At 39.6% G+C, this 25,686-nt stretch overlaps 1 protein-coding gene across 1 annotated transcript in view; it reads right to left on the bottom strand.

Moving 5' to 3' along the window:
- CTNND2 (catenin delta 2) overlaps window positions 1-25,686 on the bottom strand; it is an 821,124-nt gene that overhangs the window by 153,512 nt on the left and 641,926 nt on the right. Inside the window, exon 12 of the mRNA XM_054578328.1 lies at window positions 12,304-12,487. Within this exon, the coding sequence (XP_054434303.1) occupies window positions 12,304-12,487 (184 nt within the window). The remainder of the gene's footprint in view (window positions 1-12,303; window positions 12,488-25,686) is intronic.

Raw genomic sequence — 25,686 nt, 5'->3', positions numbered from 1 at the left:
CATTGTCGGTCCAAAATAAGGTCAGGCAAGAATAATGGTCTGGATACAAACATCCAGACAGGACTATTATGGAGAATTATGGCGGGTGATTAATCAGCTGCCCTCTTCCTGGGTATTGCCATTCCCACATAAAATCTTTGTGCTAACAAAGCTACTCTCTGGTCTTAAGTTACCTTAAGAGAAATGTAATTAGTTGTTAGGATTCATTAGCTCCAGTTAGTACATCCATGGCACAGCATCTTCCTTGCTGGTTGACTGCTTGCTAATGGGGAGTAATGATGTATTTGTACCTCTACGGGACAATAACAAAGGACACAGGGTTAATCTGAAGTCCTGACATGTTTGTCCTTTTACTTACCAGACTGAAAAACTGAAAATGGATTTCTGACACAGGCAGAAGAGCTGAGTGTCCTAAAAATCCAGTATTGAAGGTTGTCACTCCAGTTAGCACCTGTTATTACTATTGCTTCTTTTGCTTAAACCTTTCAAGAGGCAAGAAAATGTAGACCAAGCATAAAATCTGGGCAGAGCTGCCCTCTCTTTGGCTCTTCTCTGCATAAGAAAACATTTTACTTGGTACTTCCAGAAGCTTCTGCCACCTCAGAACAAGACCTTTCTAACAAAAACAAAAGAATAATGATTTTTACTTTCAGTAGCTTCCCCAATTCCCTGTTTCCGGAATGAGCAGTGAGATGAGCGATTCTATGAGAAGAGGAAGATCCCCTCACAGGGAGGGAGGCCACCAGGAGCTCCACGGCGCAGAGCAGAGCACCAAGTGCAGATGCTTTTTCCCCATTCACCCCACCTGCACCTCTTCCTCCTAGGACCTTCATGCACCAGAGCTCTTCATGTTCAGAGACCCCACTTCTCACTCCTCCCGATCACAGCTCCAAAGTGTGATGGAGAGAAACCCAGGGAACCAGATGTCCCACTCAGCCTTCAGCCACAGCAGTCTGCCCAATGCCCTTAAGTAAACAGTCAAGGACGTCTCTGCATGACATGAAGAGGCTGCGAACCCGGGAAGGCAGTCCGTGAGACTGGAGTGACGAATCAGACCATTTCTACTCTATTATTTAAAATATTCTTGGTCAACTAAGAAAGAAATGAAAGCTATATAAAATATTCTTGGTTGATTAAGAAACAGCTAGACTGAAGGGGGAAAAGAATGAGGCAGGTGGCAGAATTGAGACAGGCTGTGCAGAGCAGAGTTGGCACCCAGCTCCTGCCTCTGAATTCACGTGATGGTGGGCAGGAGGCGTGATCTCTGACTTTGTGCCTCTGGAAAATGTTATTTGTGGCTCTTGTTGGTTACATTTCTCTTTTCTCCAAGAGCAAGTACCTGCAAGTTGGAGGTCTTCAGCTAATGATAATGAACATGGACTAGCCTCCACACATACTCTGCTTGTTCTTTTATGAGTTCTTTCATCTCCTTGGTTGGTTTGTCCCAACTCTGGTAAATGCTGGCTTTACTTATTTTAAAATAAGTGCTGCTTTGGAAAGGGGAGTGAGAAATAGTATGAAAATATTATAGATGTGTTAAAATACTGGAGAGACTTAGTATATAAGCAAGAAGTGAAATGCTTGGCAAGCTCTTTCTTCTTTAATTTATGGTTAATAGACTTGTTCCTTCACTTGTTCTCTAGGGACACTACTTCTGATGCAACATAATGTAATTTGGGAGGCAGCAGGAGGAAAAATTATATTTTTAATATCAAGAAGTTATGAAGGATTTTAAGAATAAACCATCTCTTACAATTTTCTTTTTATTTATCAGGGAGTTAACACCCTACAATCCAATGTTTTATAAGGATCAGTATTAAACACCATTGTCTGCCAATTGGAAATTAAGTTTTTTCATTTAATCTTTTTTCACAGGAAGTAATTTGCTCATACTAATTGAAATATTTGAATATTCATATCCTAATAGGAAGAATGACTGCTCATATTGAAAAGATAAAATTTAATAGTTGCTTGTCCTTTTAAGAGAAGCCCATATTTGCCACCAAATTATAGTGTAAATAATTTAAAATAAGTTTTAGTTAGATCCTGCAAATGTTCATAATTAAGTAGATCAAATTTTGCAGAAATAAATGCTGGAAACTTAAGAAGGAACAGAATAATGTGATTTTATATTAATCATTTATATTTTAGGTGAATCATTATAATCTCACTTTTTCTTGCTTAGGGAAACAAAATAATGCTTGGGGAAAAATGATCCCAATTACCAGTTGATTGAACATAAATGCTGGGAAGAACTTGGCAAAAATCTTGGGGGATAGAAAGGTCTTCTGAAGGAACTGAAAAATAAAATTAAAAAAAAATTGAGACTATTCCTAATAGAAAAGATAAGAGAAATGAAAAATCCTAAAGAGATAGAAAGCTTCAGGGCTACCAGATAGAACAGCAAACCAAGTAAAGGTAAAAAAGCTTTTTATGTGTAAAGAAAAAAATGTATCAGTAAGAGGGAGGTTGGTCAGCCATGAAAATACTGGAAAACAAAACATATCTCCTATTGAGGCATTACTTAGGAAAAATACGCTCCACCTTGTCCAGTCCGGGGGCAGCCTAATGGGACCTGGATACATCAGGTTGTCTTAAGGACATTATGTGTGACTTTCGACAGCAAACTCCACAGACTCTGTATATTTGCTCTTCCTCATAACCCTCATGCCTACCACAGAGCCAAGCACGTAGTTAGGACTCAAAAGAATAGATGTTGAGAATGAAACTTTCAGTCAATATAACTAACTCCTCTTATTTGGATACCAGCAAGCAACTTTCTGATTATAACATGACTTTTCAGTGACAGGCTATGGAAAATGAAAGTGCTGGTGATGATTAGGCTTACGGACTGCCCATAAAATGCTCTCACTCAAATCTCTGAGTTAGGAGCATCACGGATTCATGGCACTGCTGCTGAGCCCTCAAATCCATCACTGTGTCTGCCTTCACGCCGAGGCCTCATTTCCCACAGAGACAGTCAGCCAGCAACTCTGAGCTTGGCAGCAGTGATAAGGAAACCTGTCCCTGGGAGATATGGGACTCCTTGGAAGGAGTGCTTGAGCTCAAGAACTCTAGTGGCCTTGCTGCACACCCTTGGAGTCTAATGCATCATCACCCAATCTTCTTCTCCCCTCCCCTCCTGTCCCCTCTCCTCCCTCCCTCCCACCTCCCTCCCTCCCTCCCTTCCTTCGTTCCCTCCTTCCTTCCTGCACTTGAGGTCAGACCTGCATCATGGTTTGATGGCTCTCCTAGGTCCTCTGGCTCCCATCCATTTCTCCTCTCCAGTGTTACACTGATCAAATATCTTGCATGGATTGCTAATGTCTTGGTGTCTGCTTCTCATAGGTTCTGGTCTGAGCCAGCATCCTTCCTTAGGTGTAAATAAAAACACAAAATCTTGGGCTGCGTCTTGCCTCTAATGGAACGTGATGGAGAGGGAGGGGCCCAGTTGTGGCATCATACAACCGCACATTTACATCACCTTTTCTTTTACTCATGATATGACTTGGAGCAATTTACTCTTATGATCATCATCTTGATCTGTAAAATGGAATAGAAACTTCTACCTTACTGGATTATTGAGACAACTGCATTAAACAGCATGAATATTAAAGAAGCATAGCATTATAGTAATTCTAAACCAAAAGTTAATTTCCTTCTGACAGAATTGCAGCTTTAAGATCTAGTTTGTGACCAGGTAAGGCCAAAGGCCAAGCCCTACAGCCTTTGGTCCTCAAGGGTGATGCCACACTTTGGGCGTCCTCAGTTGGGAACCCCGATTTAGAAAACACTTGGGGTTAGCTAGCGAATATCCTGGCCATGTTTTACATTTTATTTTACATCTAATCAGGGATGTCTAGGTCAAACCTCTCTTTTACAGTCCTGGATCTTAAGGCCAAAATAATGTAGCCTAGTTTCCCTCAAGATGCATCAAATTTGGGGCTCAAGAGTAGATACCTGATTCCAGATGAAAGGTCATTTCAAATACATTCAATATTTAGATTTTAAGAGGAATATATAGAGAGAGATTCTCTAATTCCCCTCCTTTATTGTTAAATCAGTATTGATTTCATCAAAGCACAAGACCTTTAGCATATATAACTATGTAAACCCCAATTCAACAACAAATTTATTAGTTGGCCTTTATAATTCTTATGTTGCTGTATAGAGAATTTCTTGAAGTTCCATTGGTGATCATCTTTTCTTGGAGGTAAGAAAAGGAAAGTTTCACTTTTACTCAGAGAAATAGAGACTAAAACTTAACAAGAGCTAAAATTAGGGAGTGCGTATAATACTGGTTTCTACTATACAATTAATCAAAATATGTTTCATATTGGTCAACATGACCTTGCAAGAATGTTTTAACTTACTGAAAATTATTTCTCAAAGTGAAAATAAACAGTGAAAGCTATCTATTACAGAATTGTTATGGTCTAAATTGTGTCCTCACCACCCCAAATTCATATGTTGGGGTCCTCAGTGCTAGTACTTTAGAATGTGACTGTATTAGGAGATAGTGTCTTTAAAGAGGTAATTAAGATAAACAAGATCTTTAGCATGAGCCATATTCCAACATGACTGGTATCCTTATAAGAAGATGAGATTAGGACAGAGATGGAAGACCACGTGAGGACATGAGAAGGTGGCCGTCCGCAAGCCAGTGAGAGGTCTCTGACAACCAGCCGTGCCGACACCTTGATCTCATATCTAACCACCAGAACTGTGAGACAATACACTTCTGCTGTCTAAGCCACCCTGTCTGTGGTACTTTGTTGTGAGAGCCTTAACAAATGAATTCAGTATAAACCACTACCTCCTTAGGATTGGGTAGGAGGAAGTGAGCTAGAGCCGTGCACCATGGGAGGTGAGGGGCAGCCTGTCCATCCTCTCTGATGGAGTCCTAAGACCCTGCAGTCCTTCTGCCCTCTCAAACGCTGTTCTCTTTCTTTGGAGAGGACCGTCACTGCTGAGTCGTGACCCCTCAAAAATATTTACTTTGCATTCATAATGGACACACTGATCAGAAGTGGAGAACTGCTCGGGTGAGGAACATCTTCTACTTTAGGACCAGGTGTGGGAAAATGGGGGGAGAGTGGGGCGAGGGGGCCTCTTGCCTGTTCTTAGCACCCACGTACACAAGGCTGTCTCCTTTTGAAGCAGCTGGATAAGAGTGTTCAATTCAGCTGCCACAGAAGACTGGGATAAATCCAGAGCTCATTAGACAAGGCTTAAAAAATACTTTTTAAAAAAGATTCTTCTTAGATGAATAATAGCGGCAACCAACTGAACATAACATGAAAATAATAATAATTCTTCTTACCTGAGGTTAATGCATGAGTAAGCCACATAAAATACGTGTCCTTGGGGCTTTCCAGCAAGAGTGTGATTATCACTGGTATTACTTTGTGACAGTGTTTTCTCAAGGTCACTCCAGAATTAGTGGCTCCATGGGACCAAGCACTCATCCATTATATGGGTTAAAATGACTAATTGAGGGTGCGAGTTTAATTATATTCATAAGCAAAGGCGCAGCGCAGTTCCTTTGACAGGCTTAATAATATTCGCATGTGCACAAAGATAGATGGAAAAAATTAGGGTTGTATATTGTTGTCCTTCAGGACAAGATGCTGAAGTGGGAATAGAATCATAAAAATAAATAAATGACTCGACAGAAACAGGAAATGAGCTGTGGAAGTTAGCAAAGCCAGCCTTGTGCAAATACTTCAGCTGGAGATAAAGTCCCAAGTCTACACGACTAAATGCAACCCAGCCACACAGTAACAGAGAGCAGCGTTACTACTGAGCTGATAGATCAAAAAGTGAGAAAGGGTACCCGGCAAAGGCTTCACCTGCAGTTCACTCTGGAGTGATGATAATGGCTGTGACAGGGTTCTTTCCAATATTGATTTGTGATACTGTAATTGGGAAACACGGTCGTGTGTCACATTTAATTGAGAAAGCATCCATTCTGTACCCCGCTGCTGGAGCCAGCTTCCTTAAACGATACTGAGATCATGCCACGTGCCCTGCATGAGAACCTACAATGACTTCTAGCCCTCTGCAGCATCAAACAAATCCATGCAACTTTCAGAAGCTAGTTCAAAGTCAGTAGGGAAAGGGGAGGTTCATACACAGGAGCAGCAAACACAGATCAGATCCACATGTGGGGCAGCCACGCCTGGGTTGCAGAGCCCTATCCTGCTGTAGGTGATGTTTTGCTTTGCGCCTGAGGGGAAAGGACTTGTGCACAGAGAAAAACAGCTCTCAATCTAGGTCCTTTCCAGTGTGTGGGCACTGTCTGGGGACAGACAGCTTCCTTGAGTTCTTTATGCCTTTCCTCCCAGCGCTATGTATTCCAATGGCTCCCCAGCTTTGCAGGTCCCCTCCAGCTTACTTACCAGGGGGATGACATTGGGTTCCTAGGGCTGCTGGAACAAAAAAACACCAACTGGGTGGCTGAGAACAGAAGTTTATTCTCTTATGGTTCTGGAGGTTAGAAGTCTCGAGTCATGGTGTCAGCAGGGCCAGGCTCCCTCCGAAGGCCCTAGGGAAGAACCTGTCTTTGCCTTTTCCTAGCTGCTAGGAGCTTTCAGCAATCCTTGGGGTTCCTTGGCTTATGACTGCATCATCCTTTCTCTGCCTCTGTCTTCACATGGCCTTCTCCTCATGTGTCCCTGTGTGCATATCCTCTTCTTATAAGGACATCTTTCAGTGGATTTAGGGACACCCTCATCCAGTATGACCTCATCTTTACTTAAGTTATTATACTGGCAAAGGCTTTACTTCCAAATAAGGTCACATTCTGAGCTTCCAGGTGGACACAAATTTGAGGGGACACTTATTCAACCCACTGTGGTGACCTCAGCCATGATAAGCTTGTCCACAAGCTGAGCCAGACTAATCTTCACTAGGCAGTGGTCAGGCCATGGATGGTCAATACCTGTTTTGGTTGAAGGTGATGATTATTCTGGCTAAAGGTTAAGAAAAGTATTTGATTACACCCTGTGCAGTGAAACAGTCATGAGCACAAATCTGAACCTACTTCCAGGTGTGAGTCGCCTGGCTTGGGCCACAGGAAAGCAGTTTCTCAGGAGGGCCCCTCAGTCACAAAGTGATGGGGAAGAAAAGACTATTACAACAACTTCATGCTTCTCCATCTTATGTCTTTCTAACATTTAGCACATTTATTTTAGGGCATGTTTTAAAATGATTTTTATTAACAACTAAAGCTTTAAGTGGGCAGAATTGGAGCAAGAAGCCAAATTTAGAGAAGGGAAAGAAATGAGGAAGATGGTGAGTATTGGTGCATGACTGGGTGGGGGGTGAGGGGTGGGGGGGTGTGAGTGGAAGGAAGCCTGTGGACACGAGCCCCTCCCCCTGCTCGTCACCCCCAGCTGTCCTCATCCGGCACTGCTTCCGGGACACCACAATCTAGTTTATCAATATGGTCCTCCAAAAAAATTCAAAATTTAAGAGACTTTTTTTCTTACATTTTTATCTTGTTTCCTCAATGACAGACAGGGACTTCAGGAACAAACAGATAGATAGATCTGCTTTGGAAAAATTCCGTTTTCTACCCCAAAATGAATTTGAAAAGGAAAGGGGCTGGGGCATTAACTTTTCATTGTATATTTCACCCATGCTGAAATTTTTGTTATGTCAGCATATGACATCTCCCCGTGAAAACTGATTATGCCTTTTCAGAAAAGGCAAAGGCAAGGTGCCCTTCTCTTTACAATGTCCCCAAGAGTGTGCCCTGTGCTCCAGGCTTGGGCAAGGGGTGGTGTCCCCACTGATATTGGTACAACATCTACTGTTAAATAAAAGGCTTGAGAAACTGGACAAAGTCTATTAAGACAGCACCAAATTGTCTAAAGATTGCACTGTGTTAGCATTCCAGACTTTAAGCTTACTAAGTAAGGCTCTGCCTTTCTTCTAACTTAATGTAAATTTTAACTCTGATAAGTTTTTGGAGGTTTAAAAGTGGTTAAAAAGGATGTCCACTCTACAATCATAACATTTTTCTTTCTGAAAATTCAAAAGGTGATCTACTTCAAAATAGTAATTGCTTAAATTTTTAACCTAAGCTTCCCACCCTAAAATAACCTTAAAAAAGTTTGACTCCTGCTAGGAACCAAAAATGAGAGTAATGATTTCTAATAATGCTCTGACAAATCTACTTTTACCTAAAATAGGCTCTTTCTATTGGTGTTGTGAGCCACACTGGGTTAGGGAATACTATCCTAAGAAAAGAATTTAATTTTCTTTTACATATTATTTTAAATACTCATATATTACATATATTCTTTTATATATTATATTTACATATTCTTGAAAACTATAGTTAGAGAAACAAGCCAAAACTATCAAGTCATTTTAAGTCATCAGTAAAAGAATGAAGGAATCTGAGTACTGGACAACTAATGTCAACTTTATTACCTAGGGTATGCCTTAAACTATAGACTTAATCTTTTTTTTAAAAAGGCACCCATTGCTCTGACTGATTATCTAACTTGAGAATTAAGAGGCTGGTGGAGAGAGGGACTTGCGTGAGGCTACGTGAGAGGCCTGGCCACCTGCCCACCCCATCCTTGAGATTCTAAGAGAGGAGAAGGGAAAGTAAGCAAGGAGGAAGAGGGAGCCAAGAGCAGCAATCAAAGGAAAAAGGGATGCTGAGCAAGTGGATGCCACTCAGTAAATGTCAAGAAGCAAATTAAAGAAACTGGCATGCAGAGAGTACTGCTCATTTATTGGTGGTTGTATTAAGCACAGAGCTGTTCATCCCATCTCATATAACATTTTTCCCCCTTCGGGAGGTATAGTCAGAATAGTCTAGATCAGAAGTCAAGACATGGGTGTAAAGACTGGCTTCATAATTTGCTAGATATGAGGTACTGAACTTATAATAAATTCAAGAATAAACAATGCACAGATGGTCCCAACTTGTGGTGGCTTGACTTGTTTTCTGACTTCATATTCGTGCAAAAGCTATATGGATTCAATTGAACACCGTACTTCAAATTTTGAATTTTGATCTTTTCTCAGGCTAGTGACATGTGGCACAGAGGCTCTCCGTGATGCTGGGCAGTGGAAGTGAGCTGCAGTTCCAGCCGCGCAACAACCAGGGTAAACGACAGGCCAATACTCTACGGTTGCCAACGTTTTTTGGACATTGTGTTTTTTGCGTCCCATCCTATCCACAAAATTGCCATCGGTGTCTCTTGCTTCCGGTCAGAAAGAAGAGAAAGGCAATTATTCTTGAGATGAAACTCAAGAATAATTGCCCACTGGTAGGCTAATGGGAATGTCCTGAGCATATCTGAGGGAAGCTCGGCTAAGCTATGATGTTTGGTAGGTTAGGTGTATGAAATGTAAAGATCCACAGAAATAGTTTGCAAAGCTACAAATCAGTGACAGTTAAATTTAATAGAATGGAACAAAATACTGACACTCACTGTGGTTCACAGAAGGCACCTTAAAAAGCAGGCATGCAGAGTGTCCCCAGTAAATTCACAGCTCCACTCCGATTGTCACTTCTCCGCACCTGTCCCTCATCTGTCCTGCACAACTGCTCCCTCACATAGCTGATCATTGGGCTCTTGATCAATATTCGCCATTGCTCTTGACTCCTTACACACTTGGGTCTATTTTCCTTAGCTTTGCTTTGAAGGCCCCTCATCACCTGGAATGGAACAACTATGCCAGATGCATTTCCTGAAGTCTCCTAGGGTTGCAGACCACTTACAGATCCTGGAATCCCCCACATCTGTGCCAGAGTGCACCTGCCACTCTTTCTGGCCACAGTGCTCTCCCACTGAGATGACTGATGAAGTCCTTTCTCTCTTTGGACCCAGTCTCCCCTGATTCTTGAAGACTTTTTTGACCACACTGGCTGTTTGTCACCTTCTCCCCAGGTTTTCCTTCTGAACTACCCTAATCTTGGCATCCTGAAATGTTACATGAGGGTTAGTTGTGTGGGTGCCATCTTCTGGCAATAGGTTATATGTTTCCGAAGTGCTGGGGCTGCCATGTTTATTTCTGCCTCCCTGGTCCCTCCTGGTCACACAGCAGGGACTCAGCAAATGCTTCCAGATAAAGCTGCTGCAAGACAGGAGCAGCAGGGAAAACAATTTCTTCAATGTAAATAAGTTCTGGGATTTGTTAGAAAAATGAAAAATGTAAATACCTTACATATTAAAATCTAAGTAGATGGCAAGTAAAAGTAGAAATTTATCGAAACCTTTCATCCACTGAGGTTTTATTTGATAAACAATTGTAATTTTAGCCCCTTCCCAGGGCTGTTTTCTTCTCTTTGTCCACCATGCTTATCAATGTGGAATGGTTCATAAATATGTTCAAACAAGAGAGGAGAAATTACATTTCTTTCTGTAGGAGGGCAATCATTTAATGAAGAGGACAGTGAAATATTCACCACACATTGATAAGTTTGGTTTCTTGTTCACATGATAAACTCAGAAAAGTGGGAAAACCCTAAACCTGGTTGCGTCGGGACTAAAGGAAAGACAATTTGGTTACATGAAACTCTTTTCTAAATCCGATGTCCCCATTTTTTGCTTCCTCTGATGCGGTCACTCCTGGCCAGTGAAAGAGATAGCACAGGTCAAAGCTCTGTGTATATGAATAGAGAGGAATGGAGAGCTGCTCGCTTTGACCTACCTTTGCTCTAGGTCACATCCCAGATGCTAAGCTTAGCCAGGTGACCTTTAAGAGGGACCCATACGCCCACCCTGGTCTAGATCGTCATCTGACTTTTCATCAAATGGTGTTGAATGTATGCTCTTGGTGGCAGTGGCCTACATCCTTAACTCAGGCATCATAAGTATGTAATTATGTTACTCTACTATTCAGGGAAAACTTTGACTGAGCTAACCGCATCATCTTTGCTAACTGTACTTCTATAATCGATTCTGAGACACTTTCCAGGCTCTTCATTAGCAATGATAAGTCTACAAGTCAGTGATGCTTGTAAGGGTAAGATTACTTGTAATACTTGCAAATAACTGAAGTAGGAAAAAAAAATCAGATATAAAGGGTCAGAAGCACCTACAGTTTTCGCTTTGGGAGAGTTTTATTTCTTATGGTAGGATAGGAGGTTTCTGGAAGAAAATAGACTTTAAGAGGTTATAAAATAAATGGTTCAATGGAGTTTTTGGAGAACTGTTCATTTGGCTTTTGATGGAGACTATCCAAAGAAACTGTGTCAAAAGATCATTATTTTGTGACCTTGAGGAGAAGCAACATTGTCAGCAGATTTCCTATTCCTGCCCACGAAAGCACGTTGACGTTTATGGAGGCAGCCTCTCTCTACCTTCTTCTGTGCATGCACATCTCACACAAACACACACACCCCTCTCTAGACTGGAGGCTGAGAGCACTGTTATAAATATTCATGAGGTAATTATTATTAATGTCGCCTAGGTGATTTTGTTCCTTCTCAGTAGAGACGAGTTTTTGCATCTCGAAACCAATCAACTGTAGGAGAAAAGGCAGCTTTGAAGCAGCCCAGCAAAAGCAATCCTGTACGTTTTACTTTTGAAATATAGATTATTTGACTAGGTATTTGAAATCGCTTTTTACCCCTGCCTCATCATTCATTAAGTTTATTCCAGCAGAGGTTTCCAACTCTGGTACATAATACAACATCTTTGGGACCACAATTTCTGGAGTTTGGAAGAACTTGATTATTACATTCTTTTCTAAGGGCAAAATTTAAATGGAATATGATTTTTGTAAAAATGCGTTGGGCGAAAGTTACAACATATTTGCTTTTATTATTGAAAAATTTCATATGACAGGCCTTATTAAAGAACTGTTCTAAGGATTATAGTTTCTTGCAATCACAGAAAAAAGTAAAAAAAATAGCTACTGGCAACAGGTAACTAGATCTGTGTGTATCTGTCATGGACTCTCTCGCAAGCAACTGGCTTCCCTGGTTATTCTATGTGCATGATATGTCATAACATGGGAAATTACTACAAAATATTGTTTTCCACCACAGAAAATGAATTATGTTTGGTTGAAATGAAAATGTTTATTTTTATTTTTTTGCTCAAGATTGAGGAAAACACATTAAATAAGTTGAACACTGGTGTAGGTACAAGATAGTGGGAGATGCCTACACCTCATTAGAAATGTATTTGCTAACTTCTCATACATACTCCTTTGCCTTATCAACAGTCATCCTTCCAGAACACTCTGATCTTTGGTAAAATGGCAATTAAAGCTGCAGAAACAGAGAACATGGATGAGACAGGAGGAGGAGACAATGACAGGACTCACCTTAGGCATCCAGTGGCATTTCGCAGCACCTGTGACGAATGCAGCTGTATTTTTCGGTCATCCTGAAGGGGTGAATTTTCCCAGCCTGAGTGGGGGATAATCACGGCATTTGTCAACACCGCCAGGGTGTCCTGGATGATTGGCATTTTGAGAGCATCACAAGATGAGAGGTTCCAAAGGACTCCTGCAGGAGAGACACAAACAGAGCTTTTGTATGGCCACTGTTTTTCTCATCTCAACACTGTTTTCCCTCATCAGGTTAACAGCATGGGCAGAGGCATTAAGAGAGTGTGAGCACATGTCCCTGAGCACACCTTTCATTCTAGAACACTGTGTGAGCCCACTAAAAGAGTGTGTGAATACCTGACAAAGGGGCAGAGGAATTGTGACATGATTATCTTTGTTCCATCTAAGTGACTAACCAGGGAGAGACCTGATTGAATTGAGGATAATGATCACACTTCCATTTCACTGTTAATACAAGGGACCAAGTACCCAAATTCTAACCAAAATCAAAGAGCAGTGACAGTTGTCTGAAATGGACTATGAGGGCATGTTAGTCTTATCCAAGACTTCCATGTGCACACGTAGTCTATCTGATTCACTTAGTCTCCATAGAGAGCCAGTTGCCATCATGCAGGACCTTACGAGAATCCAGCATCAGGTCTGATGACAACAGGCTCAACAAGAAATTTAATTTTCCTGTCACTCGTGACAGTTTTGTCAGCTTTTCTATGAAAGCAAGGCTCAGGAGGACCTACAGATTGTTCTTTCTTACATAACAACAAAGAGAGCAGTAGAAAGTTGAGGGCGCACCTGCCAGGACAGAGGATAACAGTAATCACGCAGGCAGAGCAGAAGAAAACTTTTTCACAACAGATGAAATGTTTCAGGCTTCTGAATATTTTTTAAAGAGTCTTTAAAATGGGATTAATTTTAGGAAAGGTCATTAAGTACTACAAATATGTTATAATAGCATTTGAAAAATGCTTTCAAAATAATTATTCTTTTTTGTTGTTCAAAACAGTATACATAGAGATAAAAGAAACAAAAAGTTATATTCCATTTTACTATGAAAGAAAGATTACATTCTCCCTGAAGACTCACCTAAATAGACATCATCATTGTAGATACTGGGAATCACAGTTTTCTTTAAAAACACAACTTCAAACTTGTTTAATAAGTTTTCAATAATAGAAATGAGACTGTAATTTTTCTATTCATAACAAACAGACCACACTTTTTTCTAAAATTTGTGTCACTAGTTTCTTGCATTGAGCATATTCAACTATCAAAGCACATTGATAATGCTAATCTGAAAGTCAATAATGTTAGATTGTTAATAACTAAAGCTCACAGTTTTAAATCAGTTCTACAAAAGTTTGACTGTAGAGACAAACTCTTCCAATTCTTTTTCAAAGTAACATGTGCTGGGAGTTCTATTTAAGTAAATGGAAAGAAAATAAAGCGGTGCCCTGTATGTTCAACTCAATCCTTCAGTACCAGGGACTGGCTTGAGGGCAATTCTTGCCTGTCTGCTTTTTGTAAATAAAGTTTTATTGGAACACAGCCATTCCTGTCTATGGCTGCTTTTGTCCTATGAGGGAGGAGTTGAGTATCTGTGACAGAGACTGCTTGGCCCACAAAGCCTAAATAATTTACTGTTATAGAAAGATTTTTCCCTTTATAGGAAGATTTTTCCCACCTCTGTTTTAGCATCAACCTTTTCTTTAACTTGTGGGTTGCATCCTTGCATTGCCATTAGCATCCTAAATTGAGTATACAAAAATGCTCAATGGTACAGCAAAGGTGCTCAAAAATATATTCGGATTTGGACTGATTTGAAATACTAGAACATTATCATATACATTTATTTCATTTTAAATAATATATGAACCTGTTTCTTTATTCACCCCCTTGAGAAATGTTTTATAAAATTTTGTATAATTAAATAATCAAAATAGTTATCTTTATTTTCAACCTCACAAAAGTATTATTTTTAAAGTAAAAAAATTACTTTTTCAATTTTAAAAAAGCACATTAAAATGAAATTGCTATCTACCTAGAGTTTGAGGATAACTTTGTAAAATGTCACATTAAAGAGTTTGTGTCTGTTCTAAGTGTACAATGCAAACATACAGAAACAAAATGAGTTTTTCCATACCCAAATCCTGGTTTGAAAATATTGTACCAATACATGAAAGTTGAGGTTAGTAAATGTTTTAAAATATGGTTGATATGTTGTGCTGTAAACACACTTTCTCTAAAAACTAAATAGTGAACTTTTGTATTTTTACATGCAACAAATGTAAAAGAATGTAAATAACAGCATTTAATGACAGTAAAGCAATTTTTACTGTTTCCTAACAAACAGAAAAGAGACCAGAAGAGAGAAAAACTTTTAAAAAACATGAAGGCCTAATTTACTATCTCACAAGTGAAGGATTGGAAAAGAAGATTGGATCCAAGATAACTCTTTATTGGGCTTTTCTTGCCTTTCCTTTCTCATTAATTCATTAATTAGGGTAACCTAATTCAGAATCACGCACAGACAGATGTTTCCTAGTTCACATTCATTCCACCTTTCCAGGCTGGCTCCATCTGTGCTTCACACTCCAATGAACTTATCAGAATGCCTGACCCGCATCTCTGAACTTTCTATCTTACTTTCTATCTGCAGCCCACAGTGCTTCATGAATTTGTGAGGACTACAGTGGGTCTCTGATCACGAACAGCTTTTCCTTCATTTGGATGAGGACTTGGCAAATTGGATATAATGTGGCAGGATTGTTTTTTGGAGGCAGGGGGGATTCAGCAAATTAGTAGAAGCAGGCCCTCGAAGCTTTGATTTTCGGTCAGATTATGTGGACACTAGAGATAAGCTTGAGTGTAGAATCAGTAGCCTTTGAAGACATTAGAGATAAAGGTCAGCATGTCTGGCAGGTGTCCAAAGTGAGAAACAGCTGAGAACCCCACCTCTGCCTTACTGTGTGCACGCGCGCGCACACACCCATGTCTTGGCCAAACCGAGAGAATAGTGGAAAAAAACAAAAATGTTTAGACATTCTTGGTCAACAAATGAGAAATGGGTGTTTTGCTCAAATTTCTCTTCACTCCTTTCTCTTTCTTCTACGGTGTAAAGGCATGCCCAAACATTCCTTTCAAATGGTGGGACCCAATCCTTTTCCCCATGAGTGATTGATTCACTTCTGACCAACAGGGTGTGGCAGAGGTAACTATGAGTGACTTCTGAGATTAGGGCATATAAAAGTGATTGTGGTATCCTCCACGCTGTCCCACATGGCTTGTTGGAGGGGAAGCCTGTTGTCACAGTGTGAGTACTCACATGCAGCCCTATGGGTGGGCCCATGTGGAGAAGCACCAAGGCCTCCAGCCAACGGCTGCACGAGGAAGTAGACCCCCCAGCCCCTGTCCAGCCTTCAGATGATGGCAGTCTCATGAGGGGTCTGGAGCCAGAAGCACCCAAACATGCTGCTCCTGGGTTCCTGAAACTCAGACTGTATTGTGTGAATGTTTGTAGTTTTAAGCTGCTAAAATTTGGGGTAATTTTTTACGCAGCAACAGTAGTTAATGCCCTTTCCCTTGCTGCTATGCCTCCTTCTCTCTTTTTCCTTTTTCCTTTCCTCTCTCCCCTCGCTGTCCCCCTTGTCTCCTGGGCTCTCCTTCCCCCTACAACACTCTCTGCCCCCAATTTCTCCTCTCATTCTAACTTAGATCCACTTGGTCTCTCATTCCCTACAGACCCCCTATGCTTTTACCAAAGTCTTCTGAGAGTCTGGAAAATACAGGAAGAGGATCCAGCTCAACTTTGTAACTAAATTTAAAATGAATATTAATTTAGATTGCAAGTGATATTTAACTTTTAAAAATGTATCCTTCATGTTTGAAACTTATAAATGGGTGAACACTTTCTTTAATTTGGAATAACCCTTTATTAGTTTTATTAGTTTCCTATTGCTGCCATAATAAGTTACCACAAATGTAGTGGATAGAAACAACACAGACTTACTTAAGGTTTCTTACAGTCCTGGAGGTCTGAATCTAAATGGACCAGCAGGACTGTGCTCCTTCTAAAGGCACTAATTAGGGGAGAATTCCCTTGCTTTCCTGGGCTTTAACGGCTGCCTGGGTCCCTTGGCTTGATGCTGACATCACTCTGACCTCAGCATCTATTATTGAATCTCCTTCTCTGTCCTGTTTTAAGGACATTTGTGATTCCACTGAGCCCACCTGGATAACCCAGGACACTCTCCCCCTCCCAAAACCCTTCACTTAATCCCACGGGCAAAGTCTTTTTGACTTTGTAAGATAACATTCACAGAATCTGAGAATTAGGACATCCTCGGGGGCCCATTATTCAGTCCTCTACATACCCCCTTAAAATATTCTATTATGCTTAAAATAAAATTAAACCACTAATTGTAGCTTCATGATAAGGCATTCCCTTAAGCCTATATATTCATCTTCAAGCAGATCCTTTCAGTCATCCATTTGTTCACTCCATGCATCTTAAGGACCTGCTGTGTGCCAGGTTCTGTTTGATACAGTGGACACATTAGTGAATGCCCCCGTAGCCCTCCTACTACATAACTCTGGCCATTATGCTCCGGCCAACATGGCCTTAATTCTTCTCCATAAACATACAGCTCGTGTGTAACTCAGGTCTCTTGGACTTACTGCTCTCTGTCTGGAATATCCTTCTGCAGGACTCTCCAACACTGATCCTACTTTCTTCTCACTGGGCACCTTAAGTGTGCCAAATCCAGAGAAGTTTTTCTGGATCAGTCTAAACTATCTTCCCAGACACTTTCTATCAGACTTCTTATTTTAATTTTCAGCAGAGACCTCATCACTGTCATATGTTTCCTCTGCCTTTTCATTAGTTGATTTCTTGTCATTTGCTCACTGTTCTTCCTCACAAGGTCCAGCCACGAAGTGAAGGCAAGGACCTTGTCCAAGTGCTCACAGTATACCGAACATGTACAGCACATACAATATGCTCTGACACACACTTGGTGCTCGCCAAATAGATGCTGAATAAATAGAAGAATTAATTAATGGATAACATGGCCCTTAGAGGGTGTCTTGTGTTCCTAGCATCAAAGGTTCTTTAAGTATTATGCTGCTAGCAAAGTGAAGCAATGATCTGGAAGAATAAAATAACAGATGCAAGATGTAATGTTACAAATAATAAATCCAAATGAGAATACAAAAATGTCATTTCAGTAGGATGGTAATAACCCTTGACTCTACAGAAATTCTATACTTAGCTAGTAAAGTTAATATCACTAAAAAACATTAATCAGTTTAGCATTAGAAGGCATATCTTGAGTGCTTCATTTGGATAATTTTCTTATATTAACTTCCTAATAATTCAAATTAGCCAAGTCAATACAAAAATCCAATTCATGGAGTAAAGTGAATTCACAGTGGTATTCAGCAGCCATAACAAGCTACCCCATTTATTCCTATTGGAAAATAACATTAAAATGTTTTAGCATTTTGGTTGATGATCACTGGCAAATTTTAATGTACCTGATGAAAATATACTAATTTCTTCTGGATTACAATCTCTAATAAAATTTTTTTAGTACCTTTCTTAAATTATATCTATCCCATAGTTTTCCTTTATCAGTATAAAGTTATTACTGTTTCCAAATATAATTTTGACAGTAGGTTTAGTTGAGAAGATATTTAAATAACTAATTATGTATTCTAAATATATTTCAAATATAATTTATTTTTATTTCAGGCACAGGTTGGCTCTTTTCCTTGAGATCATCCATATTCATGAGCAATAATAGGTTTATTAAAATTTTTTTAATAAAATCTTAATTATATTCATTGGCTCCTTTACTTTGTTTTAATAGAGGATGATTGTGTTTTTTTCTTTTCTTAAAAGAGATGTAGACTATCATGAAAAGAAGAAACTCAGATTGACAAAAGAAAGTATTTCAATAATTGCAAGTCTTACATCACGATAAAATCAAACATTGCCTGTGGCTATGCAAGACTTTCCTGTGACCCTTTCAGTTGCTATTAACCTGTAGACCTAAAACTAAATCCCTGAACATGGTAAAGCTCAAATCAAAGAAAAGTTGGGCTGAATTCATTTTAAGTGAATGACTTTAAAATGTTTAAATTAATTAAAAATTAACTTAATAAATGTGTTTATTTTAAACAAGTCTATTATTGATCTTATTCTGATAGTGGAAATTTGTGCACCTGGGGAAGGGAGAGAAGAAGAAGAAGAATGAGGGCAAACAAGTTTATTTTTTAAAAATCCAGGTCAGCCCTGGTTGGGGGTTGGAATGGGATGGGACCAGTGGGATGTCCATCACCACGTTATCCATCCTCACCCATTCACACCTTGGGTCATAGGTGGGTAGAGGGTGGCTGATCAAAATCTGGAGGCCCATGACACCCTGAATCCATGCAAAGTGCATGTGCACACATGTATGAGTGCACAAGTGCAATATGCACACATGTACCTGTGTTTATGAGTGTGGATGTGAGCATACGCATGTAAGCTTGAATGTGCACGCATGCATATATACAAGTGTATTCATAAGTATATGTATATACACATGTAAATGTGTACCTGTGTGCACACTCATGTGTGCATCTGTATGTGCATGCATATGCATATTTGAGTGCATGATATAAGCACTCCCAAGTTGTCCCTGAGAAATCATAACCCTCAAAGTATGATTGTAAGTTATGATTGTTTTGCCCGTCCTTCTAGATAGTATATGTGATAACTTCAAAAAGATTCACACACCACATTGATTTAATATTCTTAAGAATAAAAGTGTCGATCTTGATTTGATGCTAAAGTTTACCAAAATGTTCATATAATAATGAGTAGTTCAAAACAAAACCAACAAATAGAACTACATAAAATTCAAAGGTTCTGCTCTGCAAAAGAAACAACCAACAAAATGAAAAGGCAACCTATGGAATGGGAGAAAAGATTTGCATACCAGAGATGGGATAAAGGATTATCATCAAAAATGTATAAGAAACTGATAAAACTCAGTTAAAAAAACCACAACAACAATCTGATTAAAAATGGGCAGAAGAACTGAACAGACTTTTTTCTAAAGAAGACACACAAATGGCCAACAGCTATATGAAAAGATGCTCCACATCACTAATCATCAGGGAAATGCACATCAAAATGAGATGTCACCTCATACCTGTTAGAATGGCCATTATCAAAAAGACAGAGATAACAAGTGTTTCTCCTCATGTGGAGAAAAGGGAATCGTTGTGCACTGTTGGGGGGAATGTAAATTTGGTTTAGAGACTGTGGAAAGCAGTATGGAGTGTCCTCAAAAAATTAAACATAGAGCTACAGCATGCTCTAGCAATTCCATTTCTGGGTATTTAACCAACGGAAATGAAAACAACATATTGAAAAGATATCTGCACTCCAATGTTCATTGAGACATTATTCACAATAGTCAAATATAGAAATAACCTAAGTGTTCATCAATGAATGAACTGATAATGAAGATGTGGTATGTGTGTGTGTGTGTGTGTGTGTGTGTGTGTGTGTGTGTGTGGTCTTTTCAGAAAGTATCCAGCTGCATACTATGAAAAATAGAAATATTTATTGAAGAAGATACAAGAAACATTATACATAGGACAACAATGCCTCAGTCCCCTTCAAATTAGGCATCTTTGGACCTCACACAATTCTCCCAAATGCCATCATTGTATTTGCCTGTATCTCATCAATGGTCTGAAACCTCTTCCATTTCAAAGGGGATTTTAGTTTTGGGGAAAGCCAGAAGTCACAAGATGCTAAATCTGGGGTGTAACAGGCCTGAGTCAACTGGGTGATTTGATGTTTTACCAAAAAACTTGATACTGGACGTGATGCATGAGCAGGTGGGTTGTTGTGATGAAGCTGCCAATCACCAGTTTCCCATAGCTGGACTTTATGAATCCAAATAGTTTCTGTGGAGGAATGTTCAAGCTTAATGCAAAATTTGATGCAGATTCCTTGCTGTACTCGCTCAGTCATTTTGAATGTGACAGCCACACAGTACACATGCTCACTCAACAGTATCTACTGTCCCCACTGACTAGTACAGTGAAGTCATCATTGTTCACACATGCACATTCCAGTCCACTCTCCTTGGCTGCCAGGTTACACTGATGTGGGCAAACCATTCTCGTTACATTACAAATGGTTGGACTTTTTCCAGACAGTCCTCGTGTACATATAAAATGGAGTACTATCCAGTCATGTGGTAGAAGGAGATGTTAACCATTTGCAACAACATGAATGGTCACAGAACATTATGCTGAGATAAGATAGAGAAAGATGAACACTGTATATGATATTACTTACATGTGGAATCTAAAAATGGCAAACTCTTAAGAAGAGAGAGTAGAGTGGTGGTTACCAGGGGCTGGTGTGTAGGGGCTAGAAGTAGTGGGGAAATGCTGTTTTAGTATAAAAGCTTGCAATCAGTAGATAAGGAGATTCTGAAGAGCTACTGCACAGCACAGCACAGTGATTATAGTGAACAACACTGCATTATAATCTACGAAGAGACTAGATCTTAATTGTCCTCACCACAGAAAAGAAGTGATAATCGGCATGATGTGATAAGGATGTTAATTAATGCTATGGTGATAATCAAATTGCAATATATAAATGTAAACATGATATGCCTTATACAATGTTATAGGTCAATTACATCAAAACTGAAAATAAAAGTTCTTTTAAAAAAGAGTGCTATGTGCCTGTTTCTTTGAGAAGAGTGTTATCTCAGGGAACAATGTGATAGCTGTTCTCAGTGCATGTAGAGAGGTGCTTAAAAACACACACAAAGTTATGAGTGCTGAAAAATGAATTTTATTTTAATTCTTAGTGGCTTGCATCATAGGAAATTAAAAAATACTTGTACATATTATTGTTTCAAAAAACTCAGATTGGATGATGAATGTTGTGACAGCACCTTAATGAATTTTATCAATAGCGTATCAGTATTTCTAGGATGGATGTGGGGAAAGGAAATTCTATGTTAATATTTGAAGGTTTATCTTACTTTTATAAACTTTTCCTCAAGAGCACTTCATTCTTTGAGCATAAGTGATCCCATCATTACCCAATTTAAAATCAATCTAAATGATGGCTACTATAAAATAATAATTTTAAAAAATTAAAAAAAAATGGGCTGACCAGAGCAAATGACCTCTGAGTTCCCAGCTTTAATATTCCAGAAGCGAAAACTGCAGTGGCTCTGGGACTCGGGCGAAGGTCAATCCCTTTAGCATCTGACTCACTGAATCCTTGTACATTGAGAGTCTCACTGAGATGTTTATGAGATGCAAGTGCTTTAGGCTGATAAATGTGCAGGGCGAGCTGGAGAAGAATTGGATTGTCATAGCCAATAACTGTAAACTGTCACCCTGCTATTGCCACTTAGAGCTTCCAGTCCAAATACAGATTCCTTTTAAAATAATCACACACACATAAAGGCTAGGGATTAGGCAGAATTATTGTTGCTCATTTTCGAAATGCGGACAGACGTTGGTTAACTCCAGAATAGATGAAGAGTGGCTGTTCTTTACATTAGAAAGCAAATCAGATCTGTGTTAATACACACCAGGCAAATCCTGGTTTACTGGTTTACGCTGATTAAGTCTACCTCGGCCCCCAGAAGACATTTTAACTCTTGACGTTCTTACACAACTTTGTTACAACATACAGCCAGCAATGTTGAGATGCTGCCTTGTTCCAAAGCTGAAACTAATCCTGCCACACTCTGTTACTCAGATACATTGGAAGTTTAGACCACACTGGTAGAGATTAGTATAAGCAAGAGGCCATATTTGCTTACATTTTTGATTACTACTTTAAAAAATGATCTTCACTGTTGTTTCCAGGGCCCGAGTGAATTTAATTTAAAACTAGGTAATTATATAGTCAAAAGGCGATGACTAACTTTTTTTGAAGAAAGAATGAAACTCAGGTGTGTCCCTGATCCCTCCTTCTATTCTAAGTTGGAGTCTGCAGATTCTAGTTTCATTAGGATTCTTCTATTAAATTTTTACAATAAAGGCTATCAAGCCAGATTCTGCTTATGAGGAAAAGTCTTGTCTCCAATTGTGACAAGGCAATGCAGCTCTTATCTAAGAGGGGAAACTTGTCCCATGGTAATTAAAAAAAAATTGTATTAAAAATCAGCTCTGGCTGGTGTGGCTCAGTGGACTGAGTGCTGGCCTGTGAACCAAAGGGTCGTGGGTTCAATTCCTAGTCTAAATCACATGCCTGGGTTGTGGGCCAGGTCCTCATCCTGGGCGTGCGAGAGGCAACCACACATGGATGTTTCTGTCCCTCTCCCTCTCCCCCCTTTCCCTTCTCTCTAAAAAATAAATAAATAAAATCTCTTAAAAAAATCAAAACACTCATGAATAGGGACAACAGCGTAGTTGGTGATTGCTGGGGGGGAGGGGAGTCAAGGGAGGTAGAGGAAGGTATAAGTGGGATAAATGGTGATGGACGAAGACTTGATTTCGGGTGTTGAACACATAATACAGTGTACAAAGGATGTGCTGTTGAACTGTGCACTGAAACTGGTATAATTTCATTAAGCAGTGTCACCCCAATAAATTCAATAAAAAGGAAAAAAAAATAACATCATGAGAAAATTTAAAAAGTCAATTTGCATGTGCTGGAATCTGCCACCTCAAAATATGCCTCTTTGGTTTATAGATAATTTTGTGCTAAAGGGCATGAGCACCAGTGGGGCACAAGTTGTCCTTTTTATAAAGGAAGCTTATATTTGTAGTGCATTTCTCTCTCTTGATGTAAATCTGCATAACAAACCTTACTAAACAACCTTTGTTTACCATATTCCTCCTAGTCACTTTCCCATAACTTGCCTCAGATGGTATATAAGGCTAAATCAGCTACCTCTTTGGGTTACTCGTCACTGGGTGCTCCCTGGTATATGAGCAATGCACATGTGAATATACTTCTGTTTTTTTTCCCATGTTAATTTGTCTTTTGCCTGTCTAAATTACAGAACCCCAGCTGGAGAACCTACTGAGATGTCAATTTCTGATAGGAACCATCCATGAAAGTCATGGGTTCATGTTTGATCACAGCATTTTATAAATGAACCATAGAATTTTGTATTTCTCAATTCCCAAGAGATCAACAGGAATATAAAATTGGGTTTGCTTGGAAGTGTAGTCTGCCTCAATGACCTTGAACATTCCAGAACCATGAAAAAAATGTCACCATAGCACTCAGGTTGAGTTTTACAATACCTGGAAACTCTTTCTAAAAGTGACTACAGTTAAGATGATATCCTTTTATCTGACAATTGTCATGTTCTCCTATGTGCTAATAAAAATGATTGCTTATATTTTAGTTGTGTTTCTCCATAGTTTTGTACCTCCCAAATTATATGTATTAATTAAGGCAACTTTAGTTTGCCCCTTTCATAAATGATGGTGGGAATAGGGAGGGAGGAAGAAAGAGGGAGGGAGAGAGAGATTGATTCAAAGGTAAACATTCCCATTATCTGGTGATTTAAACAAAAAAAGCATGGGAAGTGAAACCTCAATAATTTCTCACCCTGAATTAAATGATCCTGGGACAGACTAATCTGTTTGCTCCAGGAAACACCTGCCTCTCAAGTTCAGATTGAATTAATCGGCCAGCTTACCAAAAGTAACTTTGCTCATCAAAAGGCATTTCAAAATGCCTGCCTTACTGTGCCATGGATCCAAAACTAGTACGTTACAAACTCTCCCCCACCCCAATTGTTTCTTGCATTGTAATACCCACCTTAAAATCACGCAGCCGAGGTCCCATGGCCTTATAAATGCCCTGCCAAATTTCCCCGCTAACACTATTGACTCTTTCATGGTAGCACTCTCCCTTACTTCAGCAGGTTTAATAAACTTAGCTAGATCTACTATTTTTTCTGGTGGTCTTTGTGGGAGCTGACAGGTGACGAACCATGTGAATTACTGAAAAATGAGTTGATAACGAACTTCACCTTTGGTAAACACAGAGCCTGGCAAATACCTAAATCTGCAAGGCATCCATTAACCATGATCGTGGCTTTGTGTGAGCAATAATGGGCGTTAAGATGTTTGCAGCTCTAGTTAGTAACTACAACCCGGGAGTAACACAGCTCACACACTTCTTGCAGGGCCCAGGCTGCCGCTGAAAACCCTCTGAGTGGGCCCGGGATGGGGAGGCCCGTTGTGCAAACTTGCATGAGGATGGTGAAGGCTATCACCTTGGGGGTCTCTTATACTGCAGGCAGCACATCCTCCGCATTCCTCTTGCAGGAGTCAACAGCACGACTCAAACCGAATTTGTGAGAATACCCTTAACTAAGAATTCCTGGAAAGAAGATGGTTGGTGACAATCTTCTATACTGGGGCCATTTTAAAGTCCACTTTTGGCTCCTCTAGTTCTCAAAGAAAAGCAGCTTTAATGAAGACATGGTCGCAGAGTAAGAAGAGTGACTACTGGTTATCACAGACCAAGGTTCTATGTCAGCTCTTACTTAACCAGGATTAAAATAAGTGCTTACTGAATGGATGACTAACTGAATGAATGAACAAATAAATGAAGTTGTTGGGTCCAGGGGCTCAAATTTTCACTGGGCACCCAAAATAAGATCACAATGGAAGAAGCAAAAACTAAAATAATAGCCCAAAATATGTAACTTTTGAGTTCCTGTATGTTAGGATCTCTTCTGATTACCTTGCATGTATTAACTCATATAAACCTTCCACCAATTCCATTCTACAGGTGAGAAAACTGAGATAGAGAAGTTGAGCCATTCATGCAATGGCATCACACTTGTAGGTGAAGATGAAGGTCAGGCAAGAGTCTGACCGTGACACATATGAACAATCAGGCAAATGTCAGGCACATGAATTTGCTACTTGAAATTGGAGAGAGGTGAAGCAGCCGGCAGTGCTTTGAAGCAGCCTAGACGAACACAAGAGAATGTTCTGCTTTTCATCTTTTGCCCGTTTCTTTTCAGCCTCAGGTCAGGTAGCTTGAGAAATTTCAAGAAGTCATTTGGGTTCATAGAATGAAGAACATTCAGTTTGGAAACAACTTTTACACATAATTTTTTCTTGCAAACATTTAATTCTGCTTACCTCTATGAAAAAAAAAATACAGCCATGGGAAACACTGAACAAAAACCAGGCTGAGGTGCAGGGTTATTTTAAAACTAACTTTCTTCCTCTCTCCACCACACTACTTTTAAAACTAGGTCTTATTTTCAGTTAAATCGAAATTGTCTGATCCTGTTGCTCCACCATAATAATAGCAATGATAATCATAACCCTCATTTATTGAGT

This window comes from Pteronotus mesoamericanus, unplaced genomic scaffold (genome assembly GCF_021234165.1).
Source record: "Pteronotus mesoamericanus isolate MK-2021 breed Mesoamerican mustached bat unplaced genomic scaffold, CSHL_Meso_final contig_50, whole genome shotgun sequence".
In the NCBI taxonomy this organism is placed as follows: domain Eukaryota; kingdom Metazoa; phylum Chordata; class Mammalia; order Chiroptera; family Mormoopidae; genus Pteronotus; species Pteronotus mesoamericanus.
The sequence above is the reverse complement of the archived record's forward strand: the minus strand, read 5'-3'. Positions and strand labels throughout refer to the sequence as shown.